This window comes from Thermobia domestica, chromosome 16 (assembly GCF_964235325.1).
Source record: "Thermobia domestica chromosome 16, izTheDome1.hap1.1, whole genome shotgun sequence".
NCBI classification, from domain to species: Eukaryota; Metazoa; Arthropoda; class Insecta; order Zygentoma; family Lepismatidae; genus Thermobia; species Thermobia domestica.
Genome location: NC_137469.1, coordinates 111,165,306 through 111,190,794, shown reverse-complemented (window position 1 = coordinate 111,190,794; position 25,489 = coordinate 111,165,306). Strand labels below are relative to the sequence as shown.

General features: G+C 34.3%; 2 protein-coding genes across 4 annotated transcripts in view; one reads left to right on the top strand and one right to left on the bottom strand.

Moving 5' to 3' along the window:
- Positions 1 to 25,489, top strand: part of LOC145673351 (neurotrimin-like) — a 610,638-nt gene that overhangs the window by 498,897 nt on the left and 86,252 nt on the right. The window lies entirely within an intron of this gene.
- Positions 8,899 to 10,615, bottom strand: LOC145672798 (uncharacterized protein F54H12.2-like). Its single transcript, XM_081741956.1, has 2 exons — positions 9,818 to 10,615; positions 8,899 to 9,142 (listed from the first exon to the last, which is right to left on the bottom strand). Exon 1 carries the CDS (start codon positions 10,600 to 10,602, stop codon positions 9,820 to 9,822), a length of 783 nt encoding a protein of 260 aa, XP_081598082.1. The 5' UTR covers positions 10,603 to 10,615; the 3' UTR covers positions 8,899 to 9,142; positions 9,818 to 9,819.

Genomic DNA, 25,489 nt, shown 5'->3' with positions numbered 1-25,489 from the left:
CTTGAATAAACAATACTTGCATAGAGATAATATTCCACTTTGTCTCTTGTTTGTTGAGGATGTCTTTACTGAACTTGCTCACTGTCTTCGTCCACCTCATTTTCTAGTGTTCTTAATAAACTGAAGTACTGCTGGGCTTCTTGGCCGCAGAATTGCTTTAAGGATTGGAAGTTTTCAAATTTTGTACGGAAAATTCCAATCGATTGTCCCTGCTTTATTGGAGGCAATGGATCTGCTTTCAATTATCAAAGTTGAGGGGTTTCTATGATTTTCTGTTTTACATGGACCACAGTATGACTTTCGAAAGTGAAGTAGAGTATCCAGTGTATCAACTCGTGTTTGCATTGAATCACTGGGACTATGAAACTGGGGACTTCGATCGTTTTCCCGATGAACTTGTGGACTTTGCTCATTTTTCCAAAGTACACGAACCTTTCAAAACTAAATTCCAGGAACTAAAATCTAAGATCACTATTCGTTGTATAAAACGACAGTAACAGCTCAAATTCGCAAAACAATGGACTTAGATAGTTATTCCCGTGTACCCTTGAATTGTGTTTAAATTACTAACTCTACTCATAACTATCTGTGTTATTGGATACAAACAAACGACTTTATATTTGGAGTTGGATTTAGTATTTTACGTCCTTATGCACCGTCGAAGTTATGGAGGACAGAAGCTACAAACATAGGGCGTAATGTGTGCTCTAAACGATGGCCGTGGCTTGAATTCGCTGAACCTGCTCGGTGCACAGATTATCATAGTAGATTAACCTTCAAAGTATGGATCGATCCTCACCTCACTATTTTGCCACTAAAAGAGTTAGATTACAGGGCCTCGCCACTTCTATTGGAATCTAACGGAAAATGAACTATTTACGTTTACTCCCGACTGTAGCGACTCCATGTGGCGTACATTTTGTTCCACCAGGGTCAACGGTGACGTATGATTAACAATTAAAGTTGTACTAAGAAATAAAATATCTCTTGAATAGAAAGTCGTATGAAGGCTGCCTAACTCCGTTATTTCCACAATTTTCTAATGCTATAGCCCTTTCAGAATTGTGTAATTACCGGAAATGAACAGAATGTCGTGTTCTCTTGGAGCCAATTAAGCCTAGGAATTCAGTTCAAAATTAAACGGGGAAAATCAATTAATGTAGCGAATGGCATTGAGTTTCCTAAAATAAAGCAGTTTTTTTGCTTTTTAATTACTTTCGGAATGTTGCAGAACGTCATTCATGGATACCAATCAATGTAACTGTGACTTTTAAAGTAAACTAGTTCCACACATATCATATCAACATGATCAATATTTATCTTAAATCTGCGGGGAAAAAACATTCTATACATAGAAAGAAACAGAAATAAAAAGCACGGAACACTGTATTCAACTTTATCACTTTTATTTCTTAAATCTAATACAAATTTATCTATGTAATATGAAGAAAATTATAATAGGCAGTTTCGGAATAGTTCAAAGAAACTACCCCTTCTACTTCTTCTGACTAACATATGTCATATTATAGAGTTGTTATTGAAATGTTCATTTATGAAATTATGAACCGCATCGATTGATCAGTTTTTTGAGAAAATTGTCCGAAAAACTCACCCTACTAGTATGAACTATTCCACGTGAGTATTTAAGAAGAAATAGCTTAGGCCGTAGTATAGATTGTTTACAGAATTTTAAATTATAAAATATGAATAAAATTGGTTGAATAGTTTTTTTAAAGAAAATCATCCGAAAAAACTAGCCCAAAGAGCAAACTACTCCTTTTTTTAACTTCATCCATATTGATTCTAGAACCATTACTTAAATAATTAATACTTTTCTGATCAGAGTATATATATTTATTTATTAAAGCTAAAATAAGTCCTAACAGTTTCAATAACTTAAGGTTGTCTTCATCAGACGGTAACACGCAGAAAGATCTTGATAACATTAAATTATTCTTCGTATTATACAAAAGAATAATTTAATGTTCTGAAGATATTTCTGTCTATTACCGTCTGATGAAGACAACGTTAAATTATTGAAACTGTTAGGACTTATTTTATCTTTAATAAATAAATATATACTCTGGTCAGAAAAGTATTACTTATTCAAACTACTTCTTGTGCATAGTGTAGGATATGAAAATAGGGCACAAAGTGTTTAACACTTTAACCGAAACATGAGTGTCTGAGACCTCAGTGATAAATTTTAAAACACAAATGGCACCCCTGGTTGCTCGTGAAAGTTTAATTGTATTTGACTCTTATATTTTATACTTTCATGAGCTTAATAAACTTTCACAAGCACCCAGTGCCACCATTGTGTTTTAAAATTTACCACTGGGTTTCAGAGACCTATGTTTCTTTTAAAGTGTTAAAAATAAAACACAGGCTGTTATGGTAGTTAAGTAATATAGCATCTGAAAATAATTAGATTATGTTGGAAGTTAGAATAAGAGTCAGATTATAATAGAAGTCAGATTATAATTGTAGTGATTATGAGATAGTTTATGAACAGATAGACAGAGTTTTAGATTGATGTGCAACAAGATGAGTGTACTTATGGAGTATCATTGAGATAGATGTATTATAGAACGGCACAGATTAAGAGTAAAGATACAAAAGAATTTAAGATTTTAGATTGTATCCGGTAAATTTCGGTAAACTAACACATCGTTTAATCAGAAACCACTAATGCAACATTACAGTTATATATTATATATTTATTTATAACGTTATCTATATCTATATTGCAAGCTTCAAACATAAAAATGAAAATCAAAAATTTAATTTCATCAATTTTCACACACATAAAAGTTTTCCTTCTTAAATTATCTAAACAAATAAAAAATAGCGTTATGTTTACCTTTATATAAATTGCGAACTTTTATATATTATAAAACTATATGCGCAAACTCAGCCTCAGGAGTAAATTATCTTTTGCTAGAGTTGGATGGAATATAAACAAAATCATTAGAGTCATTTTCAAGGAAATCGTCCAAAGAACAACTCATTCCAAGAGTAAAGTACCCCTTCAGAATTTTTCTTGAAAATTGACTTGGGGTTGTTCATGGTATATTAATTTATGAAATACAACCAACATTGCTAAAGCTATTTTCAAGAAAATCGCAGAGCTTGATTTTTCTTTCATCAATAAATTATCCCTATTTTGGGAGGTAGAAAAAAAATCAAAAGCAAAATCTTGAGAACCTTACAGAAAATAAGCTTAGAAATTTTTTCGATACATTGAACGGCTTAGCTTCTAGCGAGTCACCATCGTATGAAACGGACGAAGTGGCGGACAGACGTCCAAAAATATCTTTATTAGGCATGTAGGGACTATGAAATGTCGAATTCATTTTTTTTTTCATAATCACCATACTTCCTTCTCACTTTTCTTCACTCGGAAGTGAAAAAAAGTGTGAAATTCATTCGTAGATCCTACAGCCATTCATGATACAATTCTGAATTTCCATTAAGTCACTCTTTCTCCTCTGTAGTTATTTTGTACTCAATTTCAATATTTGCTCTTATCCAAGGCTGTAGTTGAGGGTCTCTCTGCTTACTTTTAGCCATTAGAGTGTACTCTCTGTTTCAAGGCGTATAGTATTTCTGTTTCATTAATATTTGTTTACTTACAGTATGTATTTAATCGGGTCTTGGCTTCAATGAGAAAGTATCTAAATAACTTTTTTTCTAGCCTGTTCTTAGTAGCTGTTCAAGTATATTGATTATGCGAAAAAACAGTATTTTCTTACTACTCTGCGATCACGAAAGAGGATTAAAGTTTAGTGTCTCTTTCAGTATTGAGGCTAAATGAGACATCGACCTAAACTTAAGGTGGAGTCCAAGCCACATGAGATATCACAGTGAATGGAACCCTGTTCTCCCGTGCTAAAGAAGCATACTCTAACCATAAAACCATCAGGGAAGATCACAGAAGGGAGACAGGTAGATTGAGAAAGAAAACTGGAAAGATTACGTTCAAGTTTATTGTGTTTTGGTCAGTGAATATTAATAAGGAAGCTTTGTTTAAATGTGATATTCGTGTTTCCACCCTATGGCTCATCGCATGTTTTAAAAATTATTTCTGGTGCTTCAGGTTAGATTTTCTCTGTTTCTTCCCGCAGTATGTTAGTTCCTTCTGCGAATCTATACTAAAAATATACCACATTGACTTACACCTAGTCTTCCATTCCAAGCACTGCTATCAGCTGAAAGAATTCCACTCCGTTTGGCGTAGACGACTGCAAGGCTCTCCCTCTTAGCAACAGCTGAACCCTTATTGGCTCAAAGCCAGGATGTGAGCTTTAGTTCACATTTTTGCCACGGCTCACGACATTTTGGCAGCACTATAGTTTATGTTATTAATAGAATGATTTATCTAAGAATTATCATCGAGAAAATAGTACAAAATGCTTTTAGACTATAAAACAAAATCGTAGCCTTTATATTTTAATGATAATATGTGCATTTTACATTGTATTTTTAATATCTTCTCTATTGTCATATGCCAATCATTGAAAGTTGACAAAACAGATATACCCTGTGAAAACTTTAGGACTATAACACTGTCCTTATCAGTCCGAATACTCTGTTTGAAGATGATAACTGGCTTATTTCCCTAGTATAGACCCGGGCACTAAACTAGTAGAAAACTTTGAGGGACAATTTTTATTTCTTCGTCATTCAAAATTGTAAAAATTGGGAAATTGAAGTTTTGGATGCAAGAACAAGGTATGTTCACTTTTAGAAATTCTTACGGAGCTTCCTGCTTCTTGCTCTAACTTCACGATGAACACTGTATGTAGGTACCTCATTTAACATCATAACACTAAATATAATAATCGGATCCACATGATTCTTGCGCACAATGTAGAGTGATTTTGTTTTCCTACTGTAATATTGAAAATTTCAAATTCGCTAAAAAAAAAAAAATGGACCTACCTGGTTCTTGCATTCAACCCTTCAATTCAAGACCGGTTTTCATCCCTCATTTGATGTTTTTGTTTAGTCACGTACAGTAACACTTCGTACGATTTCAACCGAGTACATCCGATCTGGATTAAACTTGGTATGGTAATGGACCCTGACAACTTTATTACGTATAACAAATATTATGGTGCAGAGGTCTTTTCTTCCCAGATTAGGGGAATAGTGTCTCACTGATAGGGAACTTTCCTCTGGAGCGAGGTTTCTGTGTTTCGATTCCCGGCCATGTAAGTTTGTGGTGAACAACACTGTGTTCATGAGTTTTTTCCAGGATTCTTCCGCTTCCTGAGGCATTGCACCAATTGATTTCTAGTCATTCACTTTCATTAACCATACGTCTTCTTTAGCTAAAGGGCATAAATATGGGATGTAAAACTAGGAATTTCATTTTGTTTTCTAATCATAAGCCATCGAAGTAGTTGTTTAGACTCAGGTTAATCCTAACAGACAAAAATCTTTAATAAGTTTTCAGCACAACGAAATACAGTGGAGTCTCGTTAATTCGAACTTGGATAATTCGAAATATTGGATAATTCGAATAGAAGTCAATTCCGCTTGAAAAGTATATTGAAAACAATAGTAAAAAATCGTGGATAAATCGAACTTTTGAACCTATGTTTTGGATAATTCGAAGTAAATACAGTTCAAAATTTTTGATGTTGGACAGATGTAAACAGAGAAATAGAGTTTTAACGTGTTTTCAGTTATCCAGATGCAGCCATAGGAAAGAGTAATACAAAAGATAAACAGAAAATCTATGTAATGATAAAGATGAAGGTGAGTTGGGGAAGAAGTAAAGATAGAGAACGTGTGCCAATCTCATCTTGTTTCAGAATTGGTTGAAAATTTAAGATGAATTATTGATAAAGTCAACCAAATGTTATTAATATCGTATTCCACGCAATACATGAAATTCAAGATTTATTGACCGTACAAAAACAATCAAAGTTAAGCAAATGAGGTTTACGACTTCTTAAAAGTGAGAACAGAATATTCAAATTGTTACTGGTGTTTAATTGTCTGGGCTCTTCAATGTGTGTTGTAGTGTTTTACGTAAATATATTTTCCATTGTACACGTAGTTTGAATTATGTGGAATCAATATCGTTTATTAGTTTTCGGTATTCAATCACGCAAATAATAAGCTGCTTTAAAGGTAAAGTCTACACTATATGAATATGTTTTTGATGCACAGTACTTTGGTTTGTTTGTTGTTATATATGTGAAAATGAATGTTGTTGGATAATTCGAATTTTGGATAATTCGAAGTTTTTTTGTGTCCCCTTGGACTTCGAATTAAAAAAAAAGTCCACTGTACATGGAAGAAACCTGTTAAACGTTAATTTAAGGCATAAAAAATTAAATAATGGGTCAGTTGACTACACTGAGAAAAAATATGTGGCGTACGTAAAAACGTAGGTTACGTGTGTAAACCCTCCTAGTTTTTGGACTTAACGTACAGCAAACGTATAACTGAAAATGTATATTTTATACGCACTTTCCATATAAGTGAAGTAGAATTGAGGCTGGATAGACGGCCGAGTCAGCAAAAAAATATCTTGTTTTCCTAGAAATCGATACCATTTCCTGGAATTGGGAGGCAAGTTTCGACAAGCCTTTAGTTGCTATGGTCATAGCCTTTTACGGCTACCACAGAAGTGCGTGGGAAAATTTTGGTTTATTTGACCCCCCGTCACCCCCTACTCCTCTTTAGTTGCTATGTTCATAGCCTTTTACGGTTACCACAGAAGCCCGTGGGAAAATGTTGGTTTGCTGTTGCTATGCTCATAGTCTTGGACGCCTGCTAGATGTAGAAAACAAGATAAAACATGAATTTTCGTGTTCTTGTCGTTTATTGGTTAATAATTTGAATCCCCAAACCCCTCACCCCTCCTGCGAAGAGCGTAAGCGGAACGTATGTGCTTGTGTAGATCATTCTGTTAGCAGCTGTTGCAAAGGAAGAAACGTCAAAAATTTAAAGATGTCATCGTCAATGAGTTTATTAGATAAGCTTAATAAGCCATCAATGGTACCCTTTACAAAAATGCGAGATTTGGAGATTGGAGTACCATTTCGTATTGTAAACTGTGAGATAATTACAACGGTATATGGTAGGAAGGCCTGTGTGACATTTGAAGGAGGTGAAAAAGTGATTTTACCTGGACGTTGTACTGAAAAATTGGAAGCAGATAATGGTGCATTATTAACGTATTTACAAAGTGGGAATGTCTGTTTAATATATAAAGGAATGAAGATTAATGTATCTGGACGTAACATGCACGATCTTGAATTTACTGAACTGGTTTACTCATCGTAAGTGTATGATACCATGTACAAACAAGATGAAACATGAATTTTCCTCTTCGCCCCTCCTCTTCGTGCATGCGCAGTCATCTGTAGGCATAGTGTCGTTATTCTGTGCTGACCAGCGACTGGAGTAACATGTCTTTGAGTGCTTGTGCGTCAACTATGGATACCAAGAAAGAGTACTTGTTAAATGTTGAATATGGACTTAATTCAATGAAAACCAAATTAATTTGTATCGGACTGGATAGTGATACATTTGAACCAGTGATTCGTGTTGGCAAAGGACTTGTGTTTGGAGTGGAGTTAAATTTGGCAGAGTGGGAGAAACTTGTACATTTAACCCCATTTGTTACGGACTATTTAAATTCTCAAGTGGAAATTACATTTATAAAATCTCTTGGTCGAAAAAACGAACTGGTGGTACGAAAACTAATGGGTGAAAAATTAGTGATGTTAGAGAAGAAAGGAACACTTCATGCTCCTCGAAACACTGTGTACTTATCTTCAAGTGATTGGCTTTATTTCTTGGAAATATTACCGTGTATTGAACATGCTGTGAAAAACAGTAAAGTTTGTAGTGTTGTGCTACGTGAATATTTTGACTTGTGTACAGATACTATTCGTAATCATGTACAATTACAGTGTCTTACATGCAGAGGACTTGCCGGAATCCATACCTGTGTAGATGAACAGAGTATTATTAATGGTATGAACATCAGTTTTCCAAGTGTCTCTCTTGATAAGAACAGTGATGTGAACATTGATGGTGAACGATTAAAATTGGAAACGAAAGTATTTTGCAAACAAAAACTTATAGATTCAATAATGGCTGATTTATTTGATAGTGTATCGACACAGCCATGGTGGGGGGAAACCGAAACTCATCCTTCGGAGGGTATCAATGAAGTGAACGACTCTTCATAAAGAAGAAGAAAGTTAATTTGTTTTTTCATGTATACGAAACAACGTAATATCAAATGTAATAAAATATATATATAGTGGAAAGTGAAATGTTTTATTTGTGTGTGTGTTTTGTGTTCGTTTCATACACCTCAATATGATAGGATTTTAAAGTTTTTTATAAGAAAAAAATCCTAACATATTTTTTCCTCGTATATTATAAGTGATACGTATAATAATAATAATAATAATCATAATGAATTCAAATTCTTGAAATGAATGTTAAAATAAAAATTAGTATTTGAAATTATTATTATTATTATTATTATTATACAACTTTGTCTTAAGTATGATAGGACTTTTTTTTTTAATTTTAAAAAAGGAACTAAAATAATTAATATTAAAATTTTAAAAAACAAAAGTCCTATCATAATAATAATAATATTGAATTCACATACTTGATTTAATTTACGAAAGAATAACTGATTAAGTATTTGAATTCATTATTATTATTATGTAGTTATATGATTACATCATTGAATTAAAAATCAGTTTTAGAATCTTTTTTTTAAAATTCTTTCATTCAATGACTTAAAAATATGTTTTATGATATGTGTATTTAATTACATAGCTGATCATAAAACATATTTATTTATTAGGAAACGGAGAAAATAAGAAATAAAACATTTGTTTTCAAAGAGAAAAAATAATACAAAGTGTTTATTGTTGATGAAAATATTTACACAATTAAAACGACGGTAAGTATAGTACATTTTAAAAAGAACGTTAGATTTTGTTTCCATTGTTCACGTGTTGATAACTTCACAACTGCCATATACTGTTCACTGATGATACTACTGCTGTTGATGTTGATGATGAAACGTAGATAGAAGTCAATCTTTACATTGAAGATGATGTCCATACACACGATGACGATCTTTTACTCTCTGAAATGAAAAAAATTGAAAAACAAACTTAAAATTTATTTTACCTATAATCATGAACATATAATAATACATACAAACACATTATAATAAAGAAGAAGAAGAAGAAGAAATGGCTACCTGCAATAATATGAAAAGAAAGTAATCAAAACAAACGAAGAAGAAGAATGAAGATATGATTACCTGTAGAAGTAAATACAGCAAACGACGATCATTTTTTTCTGGAGTTGATGAGAAAGTGTAATGAAATTCATTTAAGGACTTTCCTTTAGCTTTGAAGCATAGGAAAAGATATGAATAATGTCCACATAGGGATGATTTTACACTTTGAATTTGTTTATTATTAAATGTATAAGAAGTGGAATTTCTACGTAGAAATTGAATATGTTGCATTACATATGGAGGAAATCCAAATGTATCGAAGTAGTGGGCACGGCCATCAGTATGAATATATACGGAAATCCAGTGTGTGCCAAGTTTGTTCGAGGGATCTGTATTTATGATGATAGCTGCAGGTAGTGGAACATGTGCTGGTAATTCATTGGCTGCATATACGCCAACGAAATGATTGTGAAATAAAGAATTTGTTTGCAAAGCATTCAATAAATCTAGTGTAGAGGACATCATGTATAAAAATGCAGACATGTACATATATGATATGATATTTAAATAACGTACCTTTAAAAATCCATGATGATGTTCCTCTGATGATCCACTTCTAAGAGAGATTGGAATTCTCCATACACAATGCAGGAGATAGGTGCTGGTAGAGGCTTCGTAAAATGAACTTCCAGACGAACACACCCATGACGTATAAGATTCCAATGCTGCACAGCGCTGGCTTCTCCATCTTGAGTAATGTCGAAAACAAAGATAGTGTATCCTTGAGGAAAGTCAAGGCGAGGAATATTGTTGCCATGATTGGAAAAGTGAATGCCTGATCCACAGAATAAGGTATGATATGAGGAAACATAGAGGTTGTTTTCGAAAATTGGTTGTAATGGTTTTGAAGGTACAGGTTTTCCATCAATGTATAGAGAGAAGAAATTGATGTCAAAATGTTTGAAATGAAATGGATTTGAAGTTATTGTTCCTGTATAGGCATCATTTTGTGTGAACGCCACAATCACACGAGTTGGTAATACTCCCATAAATAAATTATCAATTGTTTTTGATTGAAGATCCTTTGGAATGACGAACGACTTCATTTGCACTCTTGTGAGAGGATATTTGGCTGTTGTTGATTGTAGAAGCTTGTTATGTGCTAGTTTTATTGTAGGACTAACATTAATCTTTTTAATATGTAAAGCAGCGTCTAAAATGTTCACTTTAGCCTCAACAGACGCATCACTAGCGATGAGACAAAAGTTTGGCTTTGCAGGAATTAACTTGAGACGTAATTCTACTCCTTGGATTAAAAATTTATCTTGATTAAAAATATCACAATGAAGATGTCCAAGCATGTCGAATTTTGCACTTTTTTTTGTTAATTCATAACGTTGTTGAAATCCTTTATTACCACTAGATGTTGCATCCATATGTCCAGCAGTATCTTGAAACCAGAATGCACATTGAAGATGAGTATTTTTAGCAGAATCATCATAATTTAACAGTTTTTCAATGTATGATCGATATGGATGATTATGAGGTGGAAATGAAATCAGTTTGTTATTTAAATACACTTCCACTTCACTGAACATAGAATTTAAAAAGTCATTAATAGGAGCCACAGCTTTATCACTTTCACCAAATGCTGATCCATCAGGCTTAACGATTTGAGCTTCGATGTAAAGAAGAGTATGTGGTAGATCTATGTATTCATCACTTGTTCCTGGGATGACAAACTCTATAGGAGCATTATCAGCTAGTGAACTGATTGGTTTGTATGTAACGACATATACTGGTTTGCGTTGGTTTTGTAGAAAAAATATCTAGTTCACTTTTTACACACTCGCAGGATTGATGATGTAAGAAAGCCATAATGGTGATGATTTAATCAAAGATATCGTGTGATAACTTCCTCTTCTTATAAGACTGATTTTTCTTTGTTTTCTGTGTACGTTTCCTCTTGCCCTTCTTCTTCTTGCGCTTGATGATGTGTAATGGTGAAGGGTTAAAGATGGAATGATGTGTAATTCTTCTTTTCCTTCGTTGATATCCAGATCCTAGCATAGATTTCAGTTTATTTTTTGCTTTGTCTTGCAAGACGGATCTCGCTTCACCCATTCGTTGATGAAAGGATTCGTTAATAGGTTGATTGTCGATGATGACATCAGTAATAACGTTTGCTCCAGATTTTAATAATTCCTTTCCTACTGTTTTAGCTCCTTGTTTTACTAGTGGCATGACAGAACGAAATAATCCTCCAAGGAAACTTCCAATACCATGTCCAACTTGATAAGGGGAGCCAACATAAACGTTTCCAGTTCCAGAAAGAGCTTGTTTTTGATAATATTGTAAATATGGATTATTCATATTTGTCGATGTTGACGCACTGGTCGAAAATGTAGTTTAACGCATACAGTTCCGAAAGTGAATGCCAGTGGAGAGCCTGTACTATCTCTTATATCTATTTTGATGTGTTCAAAATGCATCTTCTCTATAGGCACATAATGTGGAGGATTAAAAATTTCTATAACACTACTTCCAAATGTATGATTCACAGGATTCATATTTATGATACGTAATAATGGTGCTACTGTATCTCCAACAAATACAGATTGAATTATATCACAATACACATACATTGTAGATGGAAGTCCTAAACGTAAATTTGGAATGCTTTGGCCTTGATGCATATCCTTTAAATCAACGCTTGGATCAAACCCCAACATCGCACTAACACTTGGTGATAATGCAACGTCTACATCTATGTCTTTATGAAGACGTCGTATAAAACAGGTATTACTCTCACGAGTATAAGAAATATGTAAATTTGTGAATCTGTTGTACGTATTTATTATCTTTATCAGTTCTGATATGTCAGTGTAATAACGTACAGGAATAGTTATAAATTTCCATTCATCACTTTTTGCAGGTTTGTAAAAAATTTTATTATTTTCGTCATTAATATTTAATATTGAATGAGGATAATGAATTTCAACAATAGCCACTTCCCACTTTTCATGGAATTCCATTCTTTGATGAAGTTTCGTAGTGTATGATGTTAAGGTGTTGTCAGGAAAATATTCCATAGAACTATTACTGGGAAGCGTAACGTAAAAATCTCCATCAGGTTCCATTGTACTTCTCGATCTTCTTTACGGATGATGCAGGTATCCAGGAATCGAAAGAAGAAGGATATCCTTTCCAATGAACAAGATATTCTTTTCTGCTGCCTTTTCTTCTTGTACGTATGATTTTATCTATGTAAAATGTCTTTGATAACGTCACAGGTTGTAATTCCTCTCTGTAAAATAATCCATCCAGTGGTTCCTTGTTTAAATCTTCAATTTCATAAACAGGTGGATCTCTTGGTATTATCTTCTTCACTTTAAATATTTCCCAAGTCCAATTTTGCATATATCCTTTATCAAATGTACGTTTAGTTTTACTAATTCGTACTGTATCACCAATCTTAAGATGTTTTGAGAAATTTGGATTCTTCTTCTTCTTCTTCTTTATTTTATTATCATATTGATTATGCCATACTTGTAATAGGTTATTTTGAGAAACATTTGCAGGTGACATCTTTATACTTGAATGATAACCTTCATTGTATGATTTCACAAGAAGAGGTAATACATTTAAATAATTATACGTTTGATACTTTGTAAAATACTTCCACATTTTTTCTTTTAGAGTTCTGTTAAAACGTTCTACAATACTAGCTTTTATATCAGGATTTTTAGTTGTAATATGTTTTATTTTGTTGTGCACTAAGTACTTCTGTATTGTTTTATTAGTAAACTCACTTCCTTTATCTGTTCGGAATGTAATTGGTTTTCTGTCTTTGAACACATTTTGCAATGCTTTTAAGACATCATTTGTACTTTTAGATTTTAATGGCACAGCCCATGCATATCGACTGAACACATCTATCACTGTAAGAATATAACGATATCCATCATTAAATTTATGAAGAGATTGAAGATCATTAATATCACTTTCCCACTCATCATCAATGTTATTCACTACATAGAAATCTCTTTTAAAACGATGACGTACAGGTTTGTGTAACGTATATGTTGTTTGTTGCAGTAACCATCTTCTTATATAATGTATAGGAATTTTCTTCTTTGTAGCTATCCACAATTTTTTAACAGTTGAAAACGAGGCAGGATGTGAAGGGTTGTAGTAAATCTTGCTTAACTGTTTGTTTACGGTTTCCACCTTGACCATACTGGTCGTTTACAGGCACGTTTCCTTTTCCTTATAGTAGATATTACTTTTTCCTTTTCTTCTTCTTCTTCTGCTTCTTCGTCGTCTTCTGCAAACGATTTCAGAGGTATTTTTTCCCTTGACGATGATGCTGTTGGCGATGCTTTAGTTCGTCGTAAAATATATGACAAACGTTTTGGATTTCCAATAAGTTCTTGAGGTGTGTTATTAGAAGATAAATAATTACAAAATTTCTCCCATCCCGGTGGATTTGTGTGTTTCCGGGGTCGCGACACATCAGAAATTAAATCTACAATGTGAGATCCTTCTAGTTTATCACCTCTGATGTAAACAGTTCCTTTATTATCCCACGTGATATTATCATCATGTTTCATTCTATGTAGTAGTAATTCAGCTCTTTTACGAAACATTTTGGGTATAGATAATAATATTTCTTCTTCTACTTCAGGCTTCTCTGATTTAGTTGACGTAATTGAAAGTGTCACAGGTTCTTCTTGTTTTCGTATTAAATGTAAATATTTTTGAAGAATATTGTTATACTGATTCCACTTTTCTTCATCACTAAGCGATGATAACTGTAAAATCTCTTGCATTTCTTGATCCAAATTAGATTCACGTTTCTCCAGGGCTGATGATGATGATGATGTTGGTGTTTGTATACGATTCAGAACTTCAGGTGGAACTAAAATCATCTTCTTTGCGTGTTCCATTGTACTAACGGAATAGTAAACTTGATAATGCACCAGTTAAAATAGGAGCTAATAATGCCGGTAGGAATCCACCCTGCTGCTGTACTAATAAATGCTTCTTCTTCTTTTGGATGGAGTTTCCTTTCTTCACAAGATATCGAAGCGTCCTCTTGTATCGCTTTAATCTTGCTTTCTGTGTCTTTGTAAGAGGTACATTCCCTTTTAATACATTATAACAACATTCACAAATACTTCGAATCACTGAAGAGTCTGCATTGGCCAGTATAGCTTTACGTAATTTAGGATTTGCTTTGCTCAGCGTACGAAGAAGATCTCCGTGTTTTACTCTTGGAGACATATTGTCAGAATGAAGAAACACAGTTTAAAACAATCATTATAAACACATCTTCTTCTATTTCGATGGAACATAAACGTAATGATAAATATCATCAGGAAAGATATTTGTTTGAAAACGAAGTTCATCTGGCGTATCCTGTTTTAAATCAATAAAGAAATATCCATATGGTAACTTTGTTGCGTCGTTGAAACTTTCTTGAAGAAATTTTGGATTCTCAGGAGTTAATTGATAACTCAAATGTTTAATTTGTGATTTATCTCTTGGATTTTTAAATAATACGAGATAAGAACAATTCAAACTCATATCTCTGCTTCCTTTTCCCTGATGAAATATGTTTTGTGTAATAAATAGTACACTAAGATTTCTATGATGAGAACCCTTTGTAAAGAAATCAACTATATTGCGGTTCACTTCACACATTTGATCATCAATAATAATAAGATGTGGTCCAGTTTCAGGTAAAAAGTCTTTTGTTCGAGGTAATCCTTCAATAAATTGTACTTTTGTCGAAATTTCTCTGTATGCATTTTGCCATTCTGCATAGTACCAATAAATATGACGAAACGATGTATTAACCACACGTGATAAATTGGACAGGAAACGTATTACAAAGGAAGTTTTTCCACATCCACTTGGTCCAGCAACAATACATGAAAAGGGATGTTTCCACGTCGTGTCCATGTTAAAGAGTATGATCATTCTTTCCTTATACGTTTATTTATAAAGGGCCTTATTACATTTCTCTTCTTCTTTTGTTGGAAGTAGTGTAGCCATATGGAAGAGTATCATATGAATTTGGTATTCTACGTCGTTTAATATAATTTATCTTATAAATTTTTGTTTCGGGCATGCTGACGATAGTATGGTCTTTCCTGCGGCAAATTTTTTTCTCATTGGTAATTTTGACTTCCGTGGGACGAGATTCTTCCTCTTCTTCTGCATCCTCTTCACTATCTACTATCATTTTCTTCATTACATCAAAATTTAGGTGTTTTGAAGATTCATAGTTTAATGAAAAGCCCCGTATCTTGCATACTTGAAACTCCTTCTTCGTGCTGGGATCAAAAATACGTAAGCTGTAATTCTTCGGGCCCGCCGATACATATTCTGAAATATAGGCTTCTTTACCATATTCGAGGACTTCATTTGTTAAATCGCCTAAAAAGTCACCAGTTGGAATTGTACTTTCACCAGGTTTTTGCGTATAAATGACGGAATCAGTATCAAAAATAATACTCTTTCTTGTAGTTGATCTAAATATTTGTACAATTCTAATCTTGCTTGTGCTGTTGTGTATGCGGCTATGACAACATTTACTGTTGGTAGTGAAACAGGAACGTCATCGGTGTATTGCCAATATACATATAACATGTCATCATTTACTGGAAATATTTGATGAACATCTATATCATGAGATGTTAATTTTTCATATAATTCCTTGGGTTCATTAATAATGCTGACATGACCCATGTTCTCACGTTGACCAAATTTTCCCCAAAATGAATTTAGCATTAATTTAGCTAAACTTCTAAGTGCTGGATTATGTTTAATTTTGTTCTCATCGAGACGTATTCCTTCCTTTTCATAAAATTGCTGAATGTACTTCTTCTTTAATTCATCTGTTTCACACCATGACGGCCATCCACTAGCTTCTGTTTTTGCTTTCAGGAAGGTGTTTATGTATTCTGCAAATAAACCACCACTTTTTGTTTTTTCATCATATTGAACAACGTCATATGCCCATATTTCATGAATATCTATTATTTTATATCCTTTTTCTAATGCCTTTCTTACTTCATCTGCTACCCATGTTCCATGTAGCACTCGGTCTTCATCGTTGTGATTACAAGGTGCTTGGTTTAATTCATCACAACATGTACGGCAGAGTGGAAACATCAATCTATCATTTGATTTATAAGGGAGGACAGGATGAAACAGTTGTTTTGGAGGCAAAATACTGAGCTTAACTAATCCTTCTACTTCTTCAATGGTGGGAATATTTGAATCTCCAGGCAGGTAGATAGTAGGATGACGAATTGGAAACTTCTTAGTCTTAGAGATAAATGGGTACAATGAAATAACATCTTTGTATTTTATGGTCTCTCCTTCAGATTCTTGTGCTTTATGATACAGACGTATGGCATTCACACGTCCTCCATAAAAAGCGTCACGAGGTTTTAGTGATGTTTTCTTTGTATACGGATGATTACTAACATACTTCTTCATCTCTTCATTTCCTGCCAATTGTTTTTTAAATTCACAACCCCATATTTCATGCACTTCACAGCCAAAATCTTTTAATTTTTGGATTTTCTTCTTTGTTGCTTCATATCGAAATTCCATGGTATCTGTAGCATTGTTATAGATGGGTTTATCTCTGTCGTTAGGGTAGCAGTAGATACAACCATGTGTGAAATCGCCTTCATACTCCCAGACGTGTATTCTTCCTGTGTTGGGATCTGTCCATACACCATCTACTTTCATTGATGCTATTCGTTTTTCCTTACTACGTGCAGCATTGGTAATTTGGATGTTTCTGGTTTTTTCTTCCCAAGCTATCCATTGTACTGCTTCAACTGATTGTACATCTCTCCATCGATATCCGTTCTTTGGTATGATACCAATTGTATTTTCCTTTAAGAAATTTCTACGATATACCAAATTACATGCACTGGCAATTGTAATACATTCAAGTAAGGGATTGACATTAGTTTCAGATTCAAATGTATTCATAAATGAAATACAGGCTTGACGTAATACCTCGACATCCTGTACACAATACTTGATGAGTTCTTCTTTCATTTTAAATGTGTCGTTTTGATGTTCGGTATACCATTGGAGAAACTTGCGTCTTTCGTCTACTTTCATAGTATCTGCTCCATAATATTTAATGTCTGGAAGCGGCCCTTCATAGGTTTGGTTCTCACGTCGATTAAAGAAGTGTGGGAAATATCCTTTGAACGATTGAAGCCCAAATGCACCACTTAATTTACTTAAGGGCATAGGAAGAAAGCTTAGTGAATCGATGAAGGTTATGTTTCCTATTTTAAGAGAGAGAATTTTTGCTCCATTCATGATTACTTCTGGAGTCCAATTCATCTTCTCAACCATGGTCTTAATGATGAAATGTGCGTCATATCCCTTTGAATTATGGGCAACACAGATTACTGATTTAATGTTTGGTCGACGTTGTTGAAGATGTTTTAGAAAATCTTCTATTACATTTTCTCCGTCAAAAATATTTTCTCGCTTTCCACAAATGACACAACCATTCTTGATGTTGTTATCTTCATAACACTGGTAACATACATGTTGACTAACCAAGACATTAGGTATGTGTTCATATATGTTTGCGTCCTCGTCTTCTATTTTCGTATCTTGTGTGCATTCAATATCATAAAACAGAATCATAGCTTTCTTCTCCATGATGATTTTTTCATTGACTTTTTTCGATTTTCTTCTTTCATTCACTTTCATGTAACACTCATGATTGGGTGGTACTATAGCATAGCAAATGTTGCAATAAGTTTCTCCACACACGTGAGAACCTTTCTCTTTTACTACATAAATTTTCAAACACTGGGCACAACATTTCACAATGGAACATAAAGGCTTTCCATTTTGATACGGAGCTGACTTGTGATAGTCATAGCATGACTGTCCATAAAATTCTCGATTACAATCATTGCATGTAATATGGGTTTCTTTAAAATCACATGGTGGCTTCTGATGACAACGAAAACATACAGCTGTACAATGTTTCAAATGTGCATGCTTGTTTTCATATTTCTTATGACAGCTTTCGCAATAATAACTACAGCTAAAACATGATGTCAAGCTTTCAATGACGTTGTAATGGTTATCTACAAAGATTAAGTTTAAAGGTGTTCTTTCATTATCACTTGGTGGTGCTTCAAACATGACATCACTTCCTGAAAAGCCCCTATACACTGTAATTTTATAATCCTTTAAATATTCCTGAAATTTACGAATTTCAGGAATTCCACCACCATGACTAAGATCTACATCGGCAGCTTCACACAGATCTTCTGCTTCTTTTTCTATGATATATTTACTTTGATGTTTTACATATCTATTATATTCAGTTTGATTTCTTCCCTTGTATTTTTTCAGTCCTATGGCAACGACGATTGCATGTGCTAAACATCTTGTGCCTTTATTCTTAATTGTGATAATACCACGTTTTGCCTTTACATATTCTTCAGTATTCATAACATGTTGTTTTAATCCACCTTGTCCTCTTGGCATACGTACATGATGAAAATTCACGATGCAATCTTCATTTATAAGAAAAGCCGCATTACTTTGCAGTACTTTCTCATAACTTATCCATAGAACTTCTGCTGAGAGATTTCTTGCTTCTCTGAATGACAACCAAAATGGTCGGTGTCCTTCTCTCTCATTTGTAATTGTTATTCCTACGTAATCATGCTGGTCCACATTACGTAGCAAATAATCTATTAGTGCCCGTAGACTTGCTTCAATTGCCGTAAAAGGGTTTTCATCTGCACGCACGGGGGCTAGACGGAATCGTAGCATTCTACCCTCCATATTGTATCTTCTGTATTGTCTTCTTCGTTCTTCTATTATACGAAATCTATTGTGTCCATCATTACGGTTGTTATTTCCGAATCCTACTTGTATATTTGAATTTCGTTGTGCTTGAAATACGACTAGCAACTCGTCCATTCTTTTTTCTATGTCGTCTAAATCGACTTCCATTTCTTCCTGTTCTGCACTAGCCTCTGCTAATATTTCCATAATTGAGGGATATATTACTTCTTCTTCTTCTTTTCTGGGATCGGGAAACAAATTGTTAATCCAATTTTCTAGTTCATTCGTGTAAAACTTATCATCTTCTTCTTCTATCTTCATCTCTTCGTTGTTGTAATCCTCTCCTATTATTTGGGAAAACGTGAAATTTAGCAGCTCTTCTTCTTCATTTCTCCTTTCTTCGACGTCTTCTTCTGTTCCTTCTTGTAACCACTTTATAATTTCTTTAATACGGCCTGATGCTTCTTCTGTTATCGTTCTATTGCTAGCACTGTTCAATATTTGTAATAGTTCTTCTTCATCATATTCTTCTTCTTTTTCTACTGGAATTTGAATTTCATTAGTTTCTCTTTCTCTTTCTTCTTCTTCTTCTTCTGTTGCTGATGCTGTTGCTGTTGCTGCTTCTTCTATTCTTTCTTCTATTTTCATTTGTTCTTCTCCGTCTTCTTCTTCTTGCATTTTTTCATGATGATCTATTTCCATTTCTTCTTTTGCGTCTTCTTCTTCTTCTTCTTCTTCTTCTTCTTCTTCTTCTTGCATTTCTTCTTCTTCTTCTTCTTCTTCTATCCCGATTATGGCATTTATTTCACTTAAAAGAACTTGCGTTTCGTTATTTACGCCCACTACCTCTTCTTCTTCTTCTTCAATGTCATTAATGAAGACCGTAATCTCCTTCAGTAAATCTTGCGTACTCTCTTTTGCCATTTTTCTTCCTCAGATGTATATACGTAATGCAATATGTGTAAACGGTATATGAATATGATATATAATAGGATATATAAATCTTATTTAAATGGAATATATATATATATGTATATAAATATTTTGAAAGGATATATAAGTGTTTAAAAGAATATACGAATAAGTAAAATGTAATATATAAGTAATTAAAAAGGAATAATAATAATAATATCAACGGGAATAGGAAAAAGGATTACACTTATCTTTATTTGTATGCAACCTAAAATAAAAAAGAAATGAATTTTGTTACTTATAAATCAATATATATTAGATATATAAATATATACTATATAAGACAGAACTTTATGATGTCAATGAAATAATCTCTCATCATACCTTTTAAATATTTTTAACTTTTCTTCCTATTCCATGGGATGAGGAGTGAAACAAATGTATGCTCACAATCTCTTTCAAATGTATTGACTAATGAAGATATGTAGATTACACGGCCTTTTATACTTATTCTGTTTTAGAATTTTATCGTTAATTTTAGTGAACGCGAAATCCGTATTTCCTCCTCCTCCTCTCTACACGTCTTTCTTTTATACTGTCATTAATTTTAGCGACCACAAATTCAATGCTATCTTCTTTACAACTTAACGAAAAGATGCTATTGACTTTCCCCGGAAAACCGTTCCTACATGTGTCTTATTCATATGCTCCCCTTAACATGTGAATGAGGGAGGGAAGACATTTTAAACTAAAAGATTTCATCTCTTTTTCTTACGTGATACAGCGTTCATCTTTAGTGCACGGGAAGTCACAGATTGGAATCCTGTCACGATATGGAATCAACAGTAGGAAAACTATGGAATCGATACTAATATTGTTTATTTTATATTATTTTTACGTGTAAGAATACCACCCCCGGGAGCCCACAACTTTTTACCCCTTAGATGTCATGTTACTGATTTCAAAGTGTCTTTATTGAATACAACACCTTCGAAAACTATAGAATCGATACTAATGTTGTTTATTTTACGTGTATGAATATCACCCCCGGGAGCTCAACACTTTTTACCCCTTAGATGTCATGTTACTGATTTCAAAGTGTCTTTATTGAATACAACACCTTCGAAAACTATAGAATCGATACTAATGTTGTTTATTTTACGTGTATGAATATCACCCCCGGGAGCTCAACACTTTTTACCCCTTAGATGTCACGTTACTGATTTCAAAGTGTCTTTATTGAATACAACACCTTCGAAAACTATGGAATCGGTACTAATATTGTTTATTTTAAAATATTTTACATGTATGAATATTACCCCCCAGGGAGACCCCGTGAGCTCACCACTTTTTTTACCCCTTAGATGGCATATTACTATTTTCAAAGTGTCTTTATTGAATACAGCACCTTCGAAAACTATGGAATCGGTACTAATATTGTTTATTTTAAAATATTTTACGTGTATGAATATTACCACCAGGGAGCCCCTCGACAAGTGAACTTTATGTTAGATAATATTATTACATGAGTACTGTACTTTGAACTAAGGGGACTCGGTGAATCAATGGTAAAGCGTTCACTTGTGATGCGATAGGAGGCCTTGGTGATTTAGTGCCCACGTCTCATATAGCCTCGATGCTGAAAGGGACGCTATGACAATATAGATGAAAGAATTTTTACAAGTACTAGGGGGGCCTCGGTGAATCAATGGTAAAGCGTTCACTTGTGATGCGATAGGGGGCCTTGGTGATTTAGTGTCCACGTCTCATATAGCCTCGCTGCTGAAAGGGACGCTATGACAATATAGATGAAAGTATTTTACAAGTACTTATTGTCTTTTCGAGTGCAAAATAATACGCGTTCAATACTACACAGAGGCTTGTAGTATTTGAGCTCCGTCGCCCAAAGCTTGGACCTCTCCCAACAAAAAATTTCTTAATGCACGCCTGTGTACATAGCTAGTATACGAATTCTATGACGGGAATCTGAGCATTTTAGAAGAAATGATGATAATAATAGGGAATATTTTAACTACTTTCGTCCTTTTAAAGTAATATCACATACAGCTTAGACTATAATATGGAGAAAACTGTATAAAGTTCAACTTCCTAGATCAACTTAAAGAAATGGAGAAATGTTCTCTTATTTGAGAATAGACAATTGTTTTAACTTGAAGATTTGTGCCCCATGATGAAATCGGGGGGTGCTGTGGATCAGTGGTAAAGCGTTCACCTTCTGTGATTGGGGTCCCTGGTTCGATCCTAACTCTTACCGTGTGAACTTTGTGGTGCATATAGCCTCGCTGCTGAACGGAACGTTAAACTCAAAAATCAATCAACATCATGTGTACATAGGTAACGACATCCGAGATGTATAAGCAACACTAGTTTTGTCAAGTATTAGATCTCAAACACTGTTTTAATATTACCTAAAACACACACACACACACACACACACACATACATATCTTCGCTTCGTGTTGTCTGAAACCATGACCTAAGATAATGTTGACGCGACAGCTGGAGAATAACATTGAAATACAAAACATGTTCTGTTATCTTATTTTTCTGCTCTTTGCAAGTAGACATTGCAGATACAGAAACTCTCTCTCAGTTCGTTGACTTATGTATGTGTATTTAACGTTAGGTTTCACTCTTATTAACATTAGAAAATTATGAAATTAACTTCAGTGCCTCAGTGGTAGAGTGTTCACCGCTGGTGCATGAGGTCCCGTGTTCAATACAGAAACTCTCTCTCAGTTCGTTGACTTATGTATGTGTATTTAACGTTAGATTTCACTCTTATTAACATTAGAAAATTATGAAATTAACTTGAGTGCCTCAGTGGTAGAGTGTTTACCTCTGGTGCATGAGGTCCCGTGTTCAAATCACATGTCTTTTTTCTATATACTTGTCATTAATTTTAGTGACCACAAATCCCCTGCTTCCTTTACAACTTAACGAAAAGATGCTATTGACTGTCCCCGGAAAACCGTCCTTATCATTTCATTTTCACGTTCCAGAGGGCACGGTGGACTCAGTGGTAGAGCGTTCACCTCAAGTGCTTGGGTCCATGATTCGATCCCAGTTCGTGCCCTATGAACTTTGTGGTGGACAAACATCGTATGCGTGGATTTCCCTTCGGAGTTCACCAGTTTCCTTCCACTTTCTTCATTACATCATTTCATTCATTTTTTCATTATCACCTCTCCTTCATTAGCCTAGTAGACGTAACCGTAGGACGTAAAACTCGGTGGACAAACACCGTGTACGTGAATTTAATGCAACATTTCATTCATTCATTTCTCATTACCATCGTCCCGGCTGGAGCTCATGTGATTCTGATTCCACGTTAATCATTAGGTCAACGTCTCATATAGCCTCACTGCTGAAAGGGACGCTAAACTAAAATCAACTCAACTCAACAACTCATCATCACCGCCTGCATTAGCATAGCCGACATAACTGTAAGACGTAAAACTTAGTGGTTCAGATTCCACGTTAATCAGTAGGTCCACGTCTCATATAGCCTCGCTGCTGAAAGGGACGCTGAACTAAAATCAACTCAACTCATTACCATCGCCTCCATTAGCATAGCCGACATAGAAAGACAGACAGACCTTGTTGGCTTTATTGTTGGACGTAAAACTCTTCATTGTTTAAAAGATTTCATTTACAGACAGAAAGACAGACGTATACATCATATTATCAAAATTAAAATACCAAGTCTACAGACACTTCTTGCGTCAATTGCAATGCGAACCAGAAAACATTCAAGAATTACATCTTATCATTTTTCTTAGAAGCCTCATAGAAGTTCACTTATCTGTTTTTAACTAGGGCAGTCTTGTTATCTCGTTGTAGTACGTATCATCAAAACATTTGAGAATAGCATCTTATCTGTTGCTCTTGAAACTAAACCATTTTAAGATGTAGTTCAATGTACTAACAAAACAGAGGAAGAAAGAGACTAACAAAACAGACATTCACATATGTCTGTGTTTTTTTTTTTAAATGTTAGAACATGAACGGAACTTTGAATAAATACACTTGTTCTTTCAACTGCCTTTATAACTAAATGAAGAAAGAACATATATATATATATATATTTTACTTACCTATTTTAATAAGAACGAGCGGTATCACAAAACACACATACACTTCAGTTTTAGGTTGAAAACACAATCAATTGATAGGATTTATTCGTAAGAACTTAAAGCACAAAACACTCACTACAGTTTAAGCTGAAAACACAATCAATTGGCAGGTTTCAATCGTGATAACTGAAAGGACTCTGATGAAGATCCGGTAGACGTTCAAGAGTCTTTACGGGAGGGGCGGGGCTTGGGAATTCAAATTAGCTAACCAATACAAGACGACTAGAAAAGGCATGTTTTTTCATGAACCTATAGCTGATGGTAACCCTAAAAGGCATGTTTCATCTTGTTTCTAGCAACATGATGTTCTCAAAGGCTATGAACATAACAACTAAACAGGAAGTGATATCGATTTACTTATCATAGCAGACATCGTCATGTGAATATTCATATAACATACTTCACACCCTACGTTTTAAACAATATGATATGCTATGAGAAGTTTCCATTATTAGAATTTGCTCAATCATTGGAATCCATTCGCAGGAGGTCTGGGGAAAGGAGTGTATAGGTATGTGTTTCGTTATGAGACTTATATCTGGTTTCATGTCTCACGTCTTTAAAAAAATTGTGAAATACAATATTTACCTTAGCAACTAAGCCAATTTCGTGAGAAGCTTTGATCATTTGACTATCACGTCTTCTACAGACACTTTGTGGGAATAGGGCCAAGGGGGCTAATCAACACGATTTTGCATGAGTATGTGTTTCGTTATGAGACTCATATAGTGTGTCTCATCTCACGCTTTTAAAAAAAATCATGACATATAATATTTACCTTAGCAACTAAGACCAATTTCATACAGTCTGCTGAGAAGCTTCGATCATTTGAATATCATGTTATCAGTTCATATTCTACAGTCATCTCGTGGGAATAGGATCAAGGGGCTAAATCGCTTATGCTCTTTGGCTTTCCAGGAGGAGTAGTGGGTGACGGGGGGTCAAATAAACCAAAATTTTCCCACGCACTTCTGTGGTAGCCGTAAAAGGCTATGACCATAGCAACTAAAGGCTTGTCGAAACTTGCCTCCCAATTCCAGGAAATGGTATCGATTTCTAGGAAAACAAGATATTTTTTTGCTGACTCGGCCGTCTATCCAGCCTCAATTCTACTACTAGTGATCCGAACAAACATACTTTCCGCTCGAAAGAAAGAACTGTATATAGCGGCTTAAAGATCTCATATACAGATAAACGTATGTAACATATAGCTGATGTATGTAACATAGCATACGTATACGGAATACTGTTAGATGTCAGACATCCGGTGCCCGTCTGTCCGGGAGACTAAAATGTCTGTCTGTCCGTCCGGAAGAAA